The sequence below is a fragment of the Rhopilema esculentum genome, chromosome 14 (assembly GCF_057945365.1).
Source record: "Rhopilema esculentum isolate cy_ngs chromosome 14, ASM5794536v1, whole genome shotgun sequence".
NCBI classification, from domain to species: domain Eukaryota; kingdom Metazoa; phylum Cnidaria; class Scyphozoa; order Rhizostomeae; family Rhizostomatidae; genus Rhopilema; species Rhopilema esculentum.
Genome location: NC_142828.1, coordinates 4,963,638 through 4,980,380, shown reverse-complemented (window position 1 = coordinate 4,980,380; position 16,743 = coordinate 4,963,638). Strand labels below are relative to the sequence as shown.

At 35.4% G+C, this 16,743-nt stretch overlaps 2 protein-coding genes across 3 annotated transcripts in view; one reads left to right on the top strand and one right to left on the bottom strand.

The window, feature by feature from the left end:
- LOC135696224 (uncharacterized) overlaps positions 1–16,466 on the bottom strand; it is a 35,426-nt gene extending 18,960 nt beyond the window's left edge. The window contains exon 1 of the mRNA XM_065215542.2: positions 16,422–16,466. The gene's annotated coding sequence lies outside the window, so the exon portion shown is untranslated. The remainder of the gene's footprint in view (positions 1–16,421) is intronic.
- Positions 4,060–16,430, top strand: LOC135696223 (potassium channel subfamily K member 3). Of its 2 annotated transcripts, XR_016144600.1 has the most exons (3): positions 4,060–4,750; positions 14,151–15,471; positions 15,506–16,430. XR_016144600.1 is itself a non-coding variant. In XM_065215540.2 (2 exons), exons 1-2 carry the CDS (start codon positions 4,423–4,425, stop codon positions 14,741–14,743), a joined length of 921 nt encoding a protein of 306 aa, XP_065071612.2. In that variant the 5' UTR covers positions 4,060–4,422; the 3' UTR covers positions 14,744–16,428. The 2 variants fall into 2 exon arrangements, 1 of the variants encoding a protein (XP_065071612.2); XM_065215540.2 differs by having other exon boundaries at positions 14,151–16,428.
- Positions 16,467–16,743: the final 277 nt, after the last annotated feature.

Here is a 16,743-nt window from a genome sequence, read left to right as displayed (position 1 = left end):
AAGTTTGTAATTGTAGTTTTAATTGAATTGAAAATGGAAAAGTTTCCGCTATTATTATTATTGTTATTATTATTATTTTTGCTACTTCGAAATAATGACCAAGACACAAAGTACAGCAATATTGTGGCTGACTAGAAGAAATGAAGTGCCCCTTGCAGATAAAATGTACAATTAAGGTCTGACAATTTGCTCGGTAAAAGAAATGGGTAACTTTCTCTCAATGACATCACTCTATGTTTTTAGTTACTCATCATTCCTGGCAAGCAGGAAACGGGATATTCAAGATGAAGCTGGATCAGGATTTGAAAGAAAAGAAACGGCCGGGTACTGGATATGCTGGCAAACAGGTTCGGGATGGCGTTATGGCGGGATGAAGTTACCCTATTGTTAACCCTTTTGTTAATCCCCTCTTTCGAAACTGTTACGTTCTGTTCCATAAGCCTCTACATCAGAGACTCTTGTTCTCTTGTTGGCTGAAGTCCGATGTCTGAAGCATCTTGGAGTTTAAGGGGGGGGGGGGGAGTGGGGTTGTGTATGTGGATAGTACAAACAAAAATCTAACTATAGAAGACTGTTTGCTTAATTTATTTTGCTTTAAAAATGATTGTTACGCATACCCCTTAAAACAAACACATGTTAGAAAAAATGAAGAGTCAAAAATAAGGGATTTTCTGCCAGTTATTTCAAATCTCGCTGTCTTTGTGGTAATGAACTTTTTTTGGACATCGTCATCGTCCGAAGAATGAAACTTCAAACCCCCTCTCCCCTAAAACCTGAGAGCAAACCTGAGAAGTTCAAATAAAACTTCAAACCTGTAAGCAAAGTTTGTGACCTCTTTGATTTTACAAGGACTACGAAAATATGTTTTCTATGAGGAGGTTTGTGCAAAAGTGATAAAAGAGGTGAAGAAGTTAAGAAATAAAATTCAAGGTGTTTGGTGTTCTAAGTAATCATTGCAGGCAATGACATACCAGTTGTAGAGCGGATCTTTGAGATTGTGTTGACAAACCTGTTTTGCTCGGCAGATGTTTCCATAAAATCATTAAGAGACGGTGGCAAACGACACACCCTCTGCTGCTTTTCTTCATCGCAACCAGACATCTGCCCTCTATTCACAGTTGTCAATTGTCTTTGCAATAAGATAGGTGTGATTTCTAAATCCTCTCATTTACCACAAATAGCTTAATTTTGACATTTTCTAGTTGCAGAGAGTGATTGCAGAAATAGAAAAAACCTAATTCAAATTAGTGGCCAAGGCAACATATGAACGGAACGTTGTTATTTGGTTCTTGACATGATGAAGATGAATATGTCTTAAAGGTTCAAGGTGATTACAATCCTCTATTAGAGATCTGCAGAAGTTCTGCTATAGAAGGCGAAGGGCGAGTCACTCTGTGGAAATCTTGTATACTTTTAGTAAAAATTCTATTGTATAATAACAAAATCTGTATAAATCCGTTTGGTCTGGTGGAAATCTCGTATTCGTTTTCTAAGAGTGAAATGTCCCTCGATACAAGGTTTCTCTTTGCAAGCCGGCTGGACAGTCGAAAGGAAGTCGGAAAACAAATTGATATAAAATTTTGATCGTTGAATCCTGATTATTTGAAGAAAGCAGTTTTGTTATGATACTGTAAAAGCAAAGATGTTATGATATTTTGTTTAATGTTTAAAAAATATCAATTTTAAACATTTTACGTAGAAATATCCCGTTAGGTCAAGATGTTTGATATGCCTTAAGCAAAAGCAAAAAAACTGCAAAATATCTTCAGCCATTGCCAAAAGTAATTGGAACATCAAGCAATTTGCGTTGTGTTTTTATGTTTTTCTTTTTTTCCTGGATACTCCTATTTCCGAAACCCCTTTCCCTTGAAACAATGTTGATAATCTAGAAAAATATCATAAAAGAAGCGCAAAAGAAAGTTCTTCCTAAAATCCTAACCCCTTTAATAGCAAACCAACATTGTTCCGTAGGGGAGAGGGGGCATGATTGATTTTGGCGTTGGAAGCTGATGTCAGTGTTTCAAAACTTTTGGCAGGGATTGTTGCTGCACCTGTAGGTGCTAAGCTAAGGTTGAATTTTTTTTGACAGGGCGTTAGAAGGTTATTGTCTTTATTCTTACTCCTGACATCTCTTCTATAACTGGCTTTCAAAACAATTGAAGACAATAAAGAAAACAAAGCCCCATTGTGCAGTTTTAAAATATTGAAAGAAACAGACGATGAAATTAGCCACGATAACACCATCGGATAAGCCAACAATACCTCGCTGAAAAGCAACAGGCCTCCCAAACATCACATTTTCATTGGCAGCTAAGAATGTGAGAGCGTGGTCAACGGTTTACCAACAATTTACCAACGTTTTGCCAAAATGGTGTTAAAAATTTTCATAGTATTTTGCTTTAAAAAATGAATCTTGATTAATCCTACAGAGTTATTTTGCCTGGCAAGGGATGATATGGAAGCATGTTTTGATTAATATTCACAAACGGTTGACGAACAATTAATACATACATATACATAAGATTGTAAACTTGAATTTGAACGGCTTTTATGGAAAAACCATTAGAAATTTAGAATGGCATACTCGTTGATTATAATATACCCAATTTTAATTACTGTGGCAACAACAATATGTGACACACGTCTTGTCTAAACTGTATTGGAGATCGTGGGTAAGAGTGATGGCGCTCTAGTAATTTAGCGCAGGCGTATATACGTCATTATCACATCCATTGCTATTTGGAATCTGTACTCAAGCAGAAATGTCACACAAACTGATCCGGTCTCTTCTCTTATGTTGTTATTTGTATAGCATGTTAGTATCTTAGGAATATTCACACTAATCACAGATGTTAGTGAGGGTAGATTGTAGAAATCTAATCTCAAATGACGTCACTTTTACATAAATATCAAGCCGCAAAAGAGACTGATTTTCAACAAATCAGGTTGAGCGCACATTTTAAAAATTCCAAAGTACCTTCCTTTCCCAATATTCGATTTGGCGCCGTTATGGAATCATTTTCTAGAAAGTTGAAACATCAATAAATCTGGCAATAAATATATTAGTAAGTAATAAAAAATCAAATATCAGTAAAGAGGTCCTCTTTTAGATTTTCAGACAATTCCTTAGAGACAGTGTAGAGACAGTGAGGAGGGGGGGGGGGGGGGTTGGATCGGATAAAACGGTGGACTATATACATGGTATGCATGGTACCAAGCATATGTATAGATATTTGTATAAACAGCTGTAGCCAGAATTGCAGGTTGCAAATGTTTTGAAAATTCAAGAGAATTCTTATAAGTTTTAACTAAAGGAAGTTTCAAGCATTTCGATCAAAAGATGATAAAGTAAACACATTGGCATAGAAATTTATGAGCAATTTTTAAGCTACTAGGAGGCAATAACATGAAGAGAATACGTGAATGCATATTATGCAAGTTTAAGGGCAAAGTCTGCTTCATTGTATGCAAATGGAGAGGATGGTATTGATTGGTTCAAAATACCTTAGGCGATAAACGAAGAAGAAGAGCTCAAATCATTTGGAAGTGTGAACAATATAGGGCTCAAAATTATTCTTCAGATTTTACTTTTAGGAATATGAGGCTGAAAACAGCATTTCTATATTTACTGTATTTGACCTTCGAATAGCATATCTTTAAAATTATCAATATTGGCATACACAACCCCCTTTCCTAGAGTTACTAGAAAATATGAAGTAAAAAGTTAGAAACATTAACAAAATGTATAAGTTTGTGAATGTAATCAAAATCGTGCAAAGAAAAGGTAAATATAATCAAAGAACTAACATACTAAATATGTAAAATAAATTCAAATTACTGTTTAAAATTAGAGTGTACAAAATAAATTAATTCCATTAGATATCCTATCAATCTTAAGACTTGATTTGCATAGGCGATCAAGAAATGAAACTGAAAAACCTGCCAGGATAAGGTCACACACGTCAATACAACCTAGAAAAGGCTGGGAAATTGCTTAAAACTATCAGAGCTGTCACTAAACGCCTTACTTTGCTGGAATTCTCAAGTTGCTACTGGCAACATACACTGAGAGGTAACCTGTTCGGCGTTGTAATTTTTAGGCCAAAGAGATAAACGCATGCAAACACGCTGTATGAAAGCTTATATAGAAGAAATACCATTCACAGTTGCGGCCGCGGATATTGGTGGTTTTTCGTTGAGTTTATCTCTCTCGAGCGTTGAAGAAAGCAGCTGGCTCTCTCCTCATATCTCCTTATAAATATTTAACGCAGAACAAAACACTTCAGTCTTTGTACATGCTGGACGAAAAACACACAGTATTTGAAGAAGCGGAATCACGCTTTACGAACTCTCGTCTTCGAAACTTGTGGTGGCATGTTTAAATGAAACTGTTAACTGATGTATGAGTTGAGTTCGTAGGCCATGGGGGTCTTCTTCTTGAATTGGCTCCATGCGTTGCAAGGCCCAACAAGAAACCTCTTACTACGTACAACATTGTTTGTTGTGTATTTGCTAGCGGGGTCTGCAGTGTTCCAAGCTTTGGAATCAAAGCAAGTAGTTAAAGAAAGACAAAGGTTTGAAGATGTCAAGTATTACATGAAAACTTCGTACGGAATAAACGAATCTGAGTTAAATCGATTCATTTTCGAGGTCAAAGAAGCTTTGGAGGAAGGCTTTTATGATGTTGACTACGAACGGTGGGGGTTCATGGGCTCACTCTTTTTTACTGCAACGGTAATCACAACAATCGGTAAGTACAAGTAAACCAATGTTGACGTTCTCTTTTCAAGCATTCAGTTCTTTGTTATTATTCAATGGAAAGAAAAAGAGGCCTAAAGCTATCGTCAAATGTAAAGAAACACATGTTAGCGATTGAGATGAACCTCAAACAAAGTTTTGCGGAGCTGTCAATGAATGAGCATGTGCGCAAAGAAAGGAAAAATCTATTTGACTATAATTGCCTTGAATTTTTGCTGAAAAGAAGAGATTTCACTAATTTCCTGACAGGCGCCACTGAGTCAAAATCCGGCCAGATAATATAATATTGAAAATAAAAAATCTATCAACTCACTAAATTTGACAACCGATTGAATTGCTTTTGTCGATTTAGGCAGAAGTAAAGCCATTATTTACATCATCCTCTTAAAAAATCCAGAAAGTAAAACATAAGCGTGTTGTGTTCGACAAAAACAATATCGGATAATTTTAAAAGATTGAGATGAAGACGCTTGAAGACCGTTGTCAATGTTAGCATCGTACAATTTGTTCTGATACAGAAGCGAAGATGCTAGCAAGATAGTGACATTAAAAATATCTTATGCGACTAACCTCTTATGATTGAGGATTGATAGTAATCAAAGAAATACAACGGTCCAAAAACGCAATTGATTTGTAAATTTCTAGTATGTTAACCAAATATTGAACAGCTTAAGGCAACCGATGTGGAAAAAGGTCATCAATGTAAAAAATTTTAAGTTTTAATTTATGCGACTTTATCATGCATCTACAGCAACGTGACCATGGTTATAGTAAAGAAATAGATATATTTGCATACTGCAAGGAAAATTCAGGAGCATCGTTATTATGGAATCAAGATAAGAGCTTTTGCTCAACTGATTTAGGTTGACTGTAGCCACTTGCCTCTGGTTGTGAAAGGCAAGGTATCATTAACCGGATACACATTTGTGAAGCTAATTATATGGCTTGGGTTTTTTATAGCAAAGTGAAAATTATGTTATAAAAAAAAGCTTTTGGACTCAGCCTAACCTTACATAAACACAAATTTCAATGCCATGTATTGACAGCAATTTGGCAAGCATCTTGCTCGTGTTTACCATAACCCAACAAATACTTTTGACAGGTTGACAGACATAGGATTGCAAACTCCTCTGTTTACATAACATGGATCGATAATGAAAAAACTTTATTCCTTATTCAATATCCAATGATCCTATCTTCTCAAAAGAAAATTAAAAAGCAACACGGCCTCATATGGCGATTCGAAATAACACTCCACTGAAAACTGATTGTATCCTTGCTAGGAATTTAACGAAAAAATTCATCAATAGATTCTAAAGGGTGTTTCAGAGCATCCAAACGGTTTTGATGCTATTTTTTTCAAGGTTTCTTATCTTGCAAATTTCTGAATAGGCAAGGATAAATTTTTGAAGCAATCTTGTTGATATCTGGCTGTGAATTTGAATGGTAGATTTAGATGGAGACCAACCATGTAACTGGTTTACTTAAAGCTCTTCAACCATAGACCGCAAGATAATACGAGGACCATGTTTATCCTCTATTCTTGCAAAAGGCAGCTATAGTGTAGAATCTTTAGAAAACGCTGTTTACCAATTCACTGCCGTCACATTTTGGTGTTTTATAGAAAGTGTACTAGAAAATCTACAAATTTTTGAATTTAGTTATTCCATTGCGAATAAGGCAGTAAACCAAGATCAAATAAAGGAACTTGCCAAAATCTAAGTTATATTGCGGTCATGCCGCTGCTTGCAACTTAGATGTCTATAAATGCTCCTTTTTATGTTTATATATATATATATTGCTCCTTTCCTTTTCATCACCAAATAATTATTGGTCGTTCCGGTTTGAATTCCAATTATACTCTTCCACTCTTATTTCCAGTGAAACAAGGTATTTGTAATGCCATTTTTGAATGTATATCAGCCATTGCTTGGTAGTTTGTTGATGGAGCAACATAACCAAAATTTGAAACTCATAATTCAGTAAAAAGAGAAAATTTAACTTTCTTTATAAAAGCAACGGGTATCTGTTATGCTAGATTTAAATGATAAATCGTTATACGTTTGTAATCAATGACAGGCAATTCGCCAAAAAACAAGCACATTTTACAAGATTACTGGCACGTGTTGGATCAAATGCCACCTTTTGCTACTATATTTAAATCCAGCCCATATGAAAAATAACTTCTTAAGCTACGCCACTTTAAGAATCTAGCAATTAACATAGCACTTCGTCAATGGTATAATTTGGATTTTGAATGAAATTTTTGGTTCGCTGCAAAGTGAAAAGTCGAGCCAGGCTCATCAAATTTTCGCTTTGTTATCGAATCATCAACATAGCATTTAAATTCACTGCTGGGGTTAAAGGCACTCAGGAGGATTTCTGAGCAATAACCTAGATTGAATGATTGAAGCATAGTCGAATACACCTCCTTTGAGTGACGTTCCCTGTTGCGCCATCTATTACTCAATACTGAGACACTTATAAAGTAAAATTGATTTACAGTTTCTCTGCAAACCTAAACTTTCTCTTGCCTTGGGTCACCAAAAAGCACCAGTGAAAGCCATATAATTTTCTTGATATGCTCTGCTTACTTCAATGCTATTTCAAGTTGTTTAAAGCTAGTTAATTTTACTTACAATGGTTTTTGTACGTTCGGTAGAGCTGAAACTCTTTTACTTGAGATATTTGATGAAGCTAAAGCAACCAAAAGGAGACAAGAAGAGTTGCAAAGAAGCGTAATTTCTAAGATTTGCTGATGATCTAGAACCTGAAAATGAGAATACTACTATACCACTGACCGCCATTGCGAGCGTAAAGATAGTAATTTCACGATAATTATCAGATCCTATTGAGTTCATCTCTTTCTTCACTTAACATCACAGTTAATGGTTTCTATAATGCAGACTTAAAAACAGCCCGGTAAAAATCTGTTTGAAAAGAGTTTTTATGTCAAAACATCAACTGCTTTTGAAAATTCGGTATGCAGAAAGTGTTGGCCTTAGGAATGCATATTTAGTCAAATGAATGGCACAGCCAAAATATGGTTTTACTATTTGAGTTTAAGTCGGCTTTTCTTCAAGACATTTGCGAATATTACTTTGCGTTGCGAATTCAAAAGCTATTTGATTTAACGAGAATCTTTTTCAAATTCTTTGCAAACAAAATCTCTGAGAAGCCTAACAATCCGACTCTACATATACTTTGTTATTACATGAGCAAGAGCTTTGCAAACACAACCAGGTGCGGCTCAGCAATTTTCCTAATACTTTAATCCAAGTTTAAATACTTTATGTTTCGATGCAGAGGGAAGAGTGGTGAAAGTGCTAGATTTTGCTTCTCTAAGTCAAGTAAAAACTGGGAGGCTACAGTGAAAAAATAAATAAAACAATAAAGGAAATACCTTTGCAGAACTTTTGTTAGTTGTTATATCATAATGATATATCGAGGAATTCCAATGATAAACTTTTCCTATCTTTGATAGTTACTTATTTCTTTCAAAAATTATTCAGTATTTGCATATCGTTCATCGAAAAATAAAACGATTTTTAAGATATTAGACTTAATCTATCAGATGGAAATGTGACTTGTGGATCGCAATAATGTAACCTTTGTGTTTTTTAAACCATTTAATTTTTGAGTACGGAAATTTGATTTCTTCTTTGAGCTTACAATGCATCTGTTTTCACTCAGTTTGAGAACGTGTGACATTTCACTTCCGTTAGAATTTCGGTTAGACCACTATTTAAAGACAGTCTGTCGTCAAGTTTATCATTCTGTTCATTGGTTTACCGAACAGAGAATAAAACGTCAATTTTAGGTGGTTTTCATTCTTTTGAACGAACAACAAAGAAGGTCCCTTACCCGCTATTGGACAAATATATCAGTTTGTCACAAATAGTAGCAAAAGAGCAGCGCAACACACTGCCTTTAATCTTTAGAATCCTCTTTTACGAATTTTATAACAAGCTCAATGCAAATTTATGTTCTTAAATACTGTGTTTTCATGAAAAGAGGCTGTAGTTTTCTATCTTTTTGAATGATATTTTTGAGAGCTGATTTTGTTCAAGGGTAGCTTCTATTCAAGAAAATAAAGCAATTTCTATTCAAAAATAATGCGGCTTTTAGGTTTTGAAGCCATGCATTGTCCCTTTCAAAATTAGAATGAACAAAATCATCGCAGCTTAGTCAGTTTCATTCCTGGTTATTACTCTCGTTACCAACGTCGTAATCACCAGAGGCGTGTGCCCTCCCAGTTTTAGAAAATACCCCTTTTATCAATGACCATTTTAGAACCTTCGAAAGAATGCAACTTTTCTGAAAGGTTATTTTGCTACGTGGCTTCTATTCAAGAAAATAATGTATGTAAGACAGACCAAGGGCAAAGTTTCATGATGAAATCAGTCAACCGTGCAAATTCAAATGTGGGCGCGTCCGACAACGCCTCTCAAAACCGCGTGTGAATTTGAATCAAGGACAGGCCTGTTCTATTACGTTACATACAGCGTTACATAATAACCACTTCGTAGGAGAACCGAGATTGTCATCACGGAAAGCGCCTTTCTCACGCGTAATTCACGGGCTATTTGATGACTATTAGCAGTCAAAAACGATAGGTAGAAACATGTGTTCATTCTGCTGTCGGCCGAAAATGAAGTAAGAAATACCCATCCTGCAGATCTAGACAGAAATTACAAAAATTGCTTGACATTCAAGTAAAGTTGGGGAAAAGTGGGTAGCAGCTTTATTTACAAGATTGGGCTTATTAGAATATTTGTTTATATCTATTGTATGTTTCTTAATTGTTATCCACTTACTTAGCTTGTAATCGATGCAATTTAGACTTTGCAATGACTTTTAAATTTTGTCTTAGCAATAAAACTAGCATAATAATTACGTTTAAATGTGGGATGCAAAAAATTCTGATTGATCTTAGTGATATCATATGACGTAACTAAAAAGCATAACATAAATCATGGATGTAGAATATCATGCTTAATAATATAGAATGTAGTTGATTTAGTAACAGCTCGTACTTATATTCAAAGAAAACTATACCAAAAGAAAAATACTTTTTAATCTGACTAGTTTTTTCATTCTATTTGTATGTTTGTATGATTGATAGAACTTTCTGAATGAAAATAGTGTAAATAATCTAAATGATTAAAATATATAGCAAATAAAGTAATATTCTTTTGGTGGTACAGACATTGAAAATATCTTTGAAAAAAACAAACATTTTATATCGTATTGGCTAAAAACTTTTTCGTCTGACGCTCTTTTTCATCGTGTTTTTTCGGACCCTTATTCTGACGTTTTAAGCTCTGAGGAATTTCAGACGAAAACTTTTAGCCAATATGATATAAAGTGTTTGCTTTTTGCAAAGCCATTTTCAAAGAACTTAACTGTACATCAAAGGTAGGATAATCTAAAGGGAGGTTGTAGAATTGATGTTTAAGGGTGCCAGATTGTTTCAAATTTTCCGAAAGTCCTTTTCTACTTGAAATATACAATAAATCAAGTCTAGTTAACACAAACTTTTCGAAATGTCTGAAAAAGGGACTGGTGCTTGCACGACCTGCTCTTCGTGTCACTGTGTCCCTGGAGGGGGATTGATGTTTTAGGATTGATGTGGAGGAGCTTTCTACGTAGATCAGCTAACGAAAGAGACCTGCAATCTTTATTAATACAGATTCGCTATTATAAAGACCATGTTATGAACAGTTTTTGATTTTTTTGGAAACCGACTTTACCGGGAACTCAAAAGATGATCTATTTGGTTTAGTCTTGGAAGGAAAATTGGAAGAAACTCTCACAGAGTTTCGCACAAAAACTAGATTTAAAAAAAAGCAAGAAATACATGACCAAATAAATTGAAAAAGCAAGAAAGTGAAATGTTGGAAAGAGATTATTCATTTCATTACATATAAGTCTCTTTTGTAAGTTACAGAAAACTTTATAAGCTAAAATTTAAAGATTAGGCAGAGAGTGGGTGTAAAGTGTTGCTGTGAAAGGCTCTAACAGCGCATTTTTGTTATCTAAAGATAGAATAAGTGAAAGAGCCACCTGCTTGACCCCGGGCAGTTATACAATGTCGCATGACAAAATACCAAAGATATAAAAAATAAGAGTGTTAGCAGGACAGGGATTTTTGATCCAAGAATGATTACACATACCCTTGAACTTATATGAAGAAGATATCATCAGCATCATTTTTCATTTAAGTGGACATCGAGAACCTAACAAGCCCAATAGTTGAAATGCATATTTCTATGAATCCTTTACATAACATTTCAAGAAGAAGCGATTTTTTTGGCATCAATCTACTGTTAGCACTCTTAAGCATTTGGTTATTACAGTATTTGTAACCATATCACAGTAAAACAGAAAATGTAATTACTTTGCCTTTATCTTACTTTCACTTTCCCAGGCAAATCCGATTGTTAACTTCCACATACAGTATCAAGAATCGGAGCTTTTCTCAAAATTACTTAGTGATTGTGCCAACCTTTTTATCTACCGTAGATTATCACTTCTTGACTTTTTGCTGCATAGTTCCGTTCCTTTGTTTTTATACTATAAGTATTTTGATGTAAGCTCATTTACCATAAACCTTTCTTTTCTTGTTTTTTTTGACAGTCTAACTTCTTACCAAAATTAATCTAATGCTTGAAAAGGCTGTGATCAACCATATCAGCCAAGACCTCAGCATTGACATTGCTAATTAAACTTTGTTCTTAGTCAAGATGAGAGAATTAGTAGAGGTTCTAAAACACAACCTTGAGGAACAACACATGTTCTATTCACGAGGATGAGAGTTAGATAGAGATCATTATCATTTTGTCTTCAACTAAAGAGTAGAAAATTAATGACTTCATATCTAAATACTCTTAGAATTTTTGAATTCAGACCATGTAGTCTAAAAAACACTTCGGAAATGTGAAATGCAAAAAGCAATTACAACTATTCGAAATGTTTCTAAGATCTGGCCACTTCCCTTTTAAATCACTGCATATCGTTCTTGGTTCTAAAATGTACAAGCGAAGTCAGGAATGGAAACACTTGAGATTGCTTGAGAAGACTCTAGGACTCGCACTGATATAACGATAATCTGTTTTGTATTTTCGCAAATATATTGGTTTTCTATAGTTTTTAGTTTGTAAGGACCAAATTAAAAGTTATAAAAGGAAGATTATTATGGTGACATCAGTTTTACTTTTTAATCCAGAAGATTGAGCCTCTATTTTTATTTTCGTTCCTTTTTCTCTGCTTTAATGTATTAGAGAGGAAAAAAGCCCGTTCTCAGGCTGGATTGACAAAGCCACATGTGCATTTAGAATCGAAGAAGAAAAAATTTCCTTCAAAATAAATTTTTGCATGTGACACAGGTGTAGAGATGGATTAGAAGCTGAAATGGTGATAAGCGGGGCTGAGTGTCATATCCTCTATTAGATCAGCGATTCTCTTTCGGATTCTAAAGGATTTTCTGTCCTTTTTTGATAAATAGCGTCAGGTGTAAAGAGATTTCTATCTGAAAATGATAAGACAGAGCAGATAACTTAAAGGCAGCCATGGCAACAGGACATTTATAACGTTTTGTTCCATATCATCTAATATTGGAAGATAAATGTGTGACGATTAGCGAAAAATAAGGAAACATTGAACCTTTATGCCGCTGTATCTGATTCATGTTAATGAATGAAACTGCCTTTCCATTCAAACTTTTATGAATCATGTTCGAGAAGCTGCTGTCTTGTGAGCATGGATGAAGTTTGAACAAGCTGCTGTCTTGAACGATAATGGCCCAACTTGTGATATATCTTAAATGTGGATTATGTTGTTGCTTGTAATATATCAGTGCTGTCGGAAGGAAATTCATAATGGGGGTGGGGGGGGGTTGATATTGTAAAAATGTCCTTTAATGAATGAATCAAAGTTTGAAACTCAAAGATAGTTTGTTTCAAAACAAGACGCTGAATGCCTAGTAGCCAATGACATTCTGATATCATTTGGAATTTATTCAATGATATTGAAAACAAGACAATTGGCTTGTTATTCGGAGGCAGTCAGTTGCGGGTGGCGTATAAAATAAGCACAGAAGTAGAAAGTTTGTGCAAGCAACAGCATTTATTTACATTTCTTTCGTTATTTAGGTTATATAAGATCAAACATCGAAATCAGTTCTATGACAAATAAATGCATCCAAAAGATGTGAATAGGTGCAAGCACGTCCGTATATTTGATTTGCCACCAGCAGTATTTGACCAGATTTAAAATAGATTCACTGTCCTCAAGTACCTCATTCAAATAGCTAAAAAACCGTTCGAGTTACTATAGAGAATTTCTTTATGTCTTTGTTATTTATTACTTGAGACAAAAGTGACTGTTGGTGCTCTACTGTTCAAAAATCTCATTCATATCTATAAGACACTGCAATTGAATACCTTACTGCGTTATCAAGAGAAAGTCATCAAAATTCCAAGCGAATTTCAAACAAGAATTATGTAGCACATGTGTCTAGAATGTTGGCCAATGTTACTGCTAAATTTTAAAAAAATTAAAGTAAAAAAATATGATAGTCCTTGCTTCTTAAGAAGTGCAATTTCATGTAAGTGTTATTACTTATGAGATTTCATTTTTGATCGTAAAGAGACCTAAATTTCTTCAAAAAACATTGGCAGAATTTTGTGGACGTCACACAATGAGCCAGCCCCCGTGTTTTGTTTTGAAATGCCTAGTACTTACATATGAATCTATATATCATATGTTAGAAATTAGTGCTTTGGTTCTGGAAGTATCTGGGAATACCTGAAAGTATCTGGAAATATCTTGAAGTATCTGGAAATATCTGGAAGTGGCCAAACTTTTAAAATTTCTAAGACGCTGAGACATATAATACACTTTTTTATTCATTTTGGCTTTTCGCTGTTATTCTTCGAAGGTGATAGGGTAGTAGAGTATTCCAAACTGGCGTCAAAAGGCAATGAGTGAAAGTAGGCGGGTTTCGCTTCTTCTGCTACATCAATTAGCGAAAAAAAATTATATTTTGATGCAAATTATGCTCCTTTTTAGTGGAAAAAACCCGAGAATAGTAACAGTCGCACTGATTTAGTTGAGATATCAACGAAATATCTTTCAAGAAGCATTCATTTTCTCTATTTGACAATATTACGTAATCTTCATGTATTTTTTTATGCATTGAATGAAAGGCGCCGAAATTAGGCTTATGCATCGGAGGGGGGGGGGGGCAGCTAAGACTCCAAAGACCGAATAACGCAAAATGCCTCCCTTTAAATTGACATTTGCTTTTATTGATTTCTGTGTCTATAATTAATTAGAATGGATCGTTTTGCACATCCAATTATTGATAATTATTTCCATTATTACCCTAGGATACGGTCATATGACGCCCAAAACTGTTGGTGGACAACTATTCTGTATATTCTACGCATTTTTTGGAATACCATTGACAGGGCTGATGCTCAAGTCAATAGGCGAGCGACTTATGGACGGTATAGACTCGATTTTTCGTGCCTTTGACAAGCGTTTTCTACACAGAGATGTCCATTCAACGAACGTTCGTACAAGCATTCTACTCTTTACCATTATGATTATTATGATTATTGTTCTTGCTGCTCTAGCAGTCTGCTACGAAGGCTGGTCCTTTTTCGAGGGTATCTATTTTGCATTCATTACGCTATCGACCATTGGTTTCGGCGATCTCGTACCATCGCATCCAGCTGAAAAGTTCGGACACGACGAGTCACAGCATTATCACGTTGCCCTGTTTGTCTTGGTCACATTCATATACATAACTGTTGGTCTATCTGTCGTATCGAGTGTTCTATTGTCGGTTACCCGAATCTTTGAGAACAAGACGGCCTGGGATTTCGTTTCTCTTGAAAATGATAGCGATGATGATGAACTTATGGTCAAGAAGGATTTCGACACAAATCTAAACAGGTATGGTGGAACGAGTAATTAAAAACGTTACGTGAATAACAAAAGGGACTAGATTTACAGAGGGACATGTTTAGGTAGTAATAAAATGTAATATTTAATAGTTGAAATCAAATTTATGAATTTTTAGTTTGTAATGTGTATAGGATTTGCTTTATATTGATTCTACAAGTTTAGGAAGCAAGTGAATGGCAGTATCAATTAAAAATTAGGTAGTTCTCGCTAGATAGATTCGCATGTTCTGTTCTAATTCTCAGAAGACCTGAGACACAAATGATGTAAAACGGCTGAATAGTTATTTTTAAAACCGGATCCGTGCCCTATCAATCCTCATAGAGAACCACAACATTGCCAACAATTTTGTAGCTTTTAAGAAAAAAATAGCAAATGTCCGAGAGAGGAAATCTGTTTTTTGAAAATAGCAGAAGACAAAAAGCCAACATGCTACACATCTTTTCGTCGCTTGCACAAGAAATATCATGTTTGCTTTCCCGAAGGAATCTAATTTCTGCTCGTAAGAAAACCAAAATCGCAATTTTCCAGTTAAAAAAAATTTATTTGGATACACAAGTCTCTAGTGAAGTGTACCAGTCAATCGACCTGAAGTGCTTTAACAAGCCACTACTAAAGGGCCTGTTTACATTGAAGCGACTTTCCCAGCTAACCGAGTTTCCTGGCTAACCGAGTTTCCCGGCTAACCGAGTTTCCCGGCTAACCGAGTTTCCCGGCTAACCGAGTTTCCCGGCTAACCGAGTTCCCGGCTAACCGAGTTTCCCGGCTAACCGAGTTTCCCGGCTAACCGAGTTTCCCGGCTAACCGAGTTTCCCGGCTAACCGAGTTTCCCGGCTAACCGAGTTTCCCGGCTAATCGACTTTCCCGGCTAGCCAAGTTTCCCCGAGTTTTCCGGCATGTGTAGAAAATCAATAGTATTTTATTTCACCGTTTACATGAACAGCCGGGAAAATCGGCCAGGCGGGATCCCGCAAAAAGAGGCGAGATCTCGCTCAGCCGGGTTTCCCGGTCAACTCATGTAAACGGAAATTGCCGAGTTTCCCGCCTGAACGGGGTAAAATTGGACCCGCCGGGTGCTCAGAGAAGGTGAAAATTGTTAACACCATCTGTGCGAGGCTGTAGGTGCCGTAAAATAGCTCTCAGTGCACTTTTGAGAATCATCTAAACAGCTCTTGCGTATAACCATTGCGATGAGTATAATCTCAATTACTGATGACAAAAAATTCGTCAGACATAATTGTCAAAACATGTTTACAGGAGAAGTACACTGACTCAATGTGTAAATAGTTTTACCAAGTAGGCAAATTTTTCAATTGCATCATTACACAGTTCATTGCAATATCAACGCATTCCAACGCCTTAAAACGCATGTTTCCAAATATAATTTTTTTTATCTCGAAACAAAGTTTATGAGATTTTCTTTCGCGCCAAACAAAGCATCTGCGTAATATCGCTATTTGTACTGAGCAAACTTTAATTGAAATTGGCTTCTTTTCCAATCATGTGCTGCAATTTTCGGCAAATTTTGTTAATAAATCTATTGAGACAATCAGATTTGTAGATCAAGAGAAAATCATTTATGGATCACAGTAGTTAGGTCGGCAAAGTAATTCAAAGAAGTTTTTATCAACGGTCAGGTTAAGGTCTATCAAAAATGTCCTTTTGCGCGATTTAAAATAAAAAACAAGTACCTGAAATTTTGTCTGGTCTTCGCGGCCTTGCAATATTCGTCTTCTTCTCAAGGGAGCTTGAACACTAAAAGTTAAAATATTTAAAAAATTACTTAAAAAGACAGGGCCATTACGTAGTTTAGGGGCTGTGATAAAATATACCGAACAACTTCTGGCAAAGTAGTGCAAGTTGATGCATTTTCAAACCAATTCGATGTCAACGGGAAGGGTTAAAAACCCCGTTTCCCTCTCCCAGCCATTGCAACCTAGATTTCTATTAATATGGATAGCTGATGTAATTGTATACATTACTTGGTAGAAAATATTAATTCAAAACCATTTT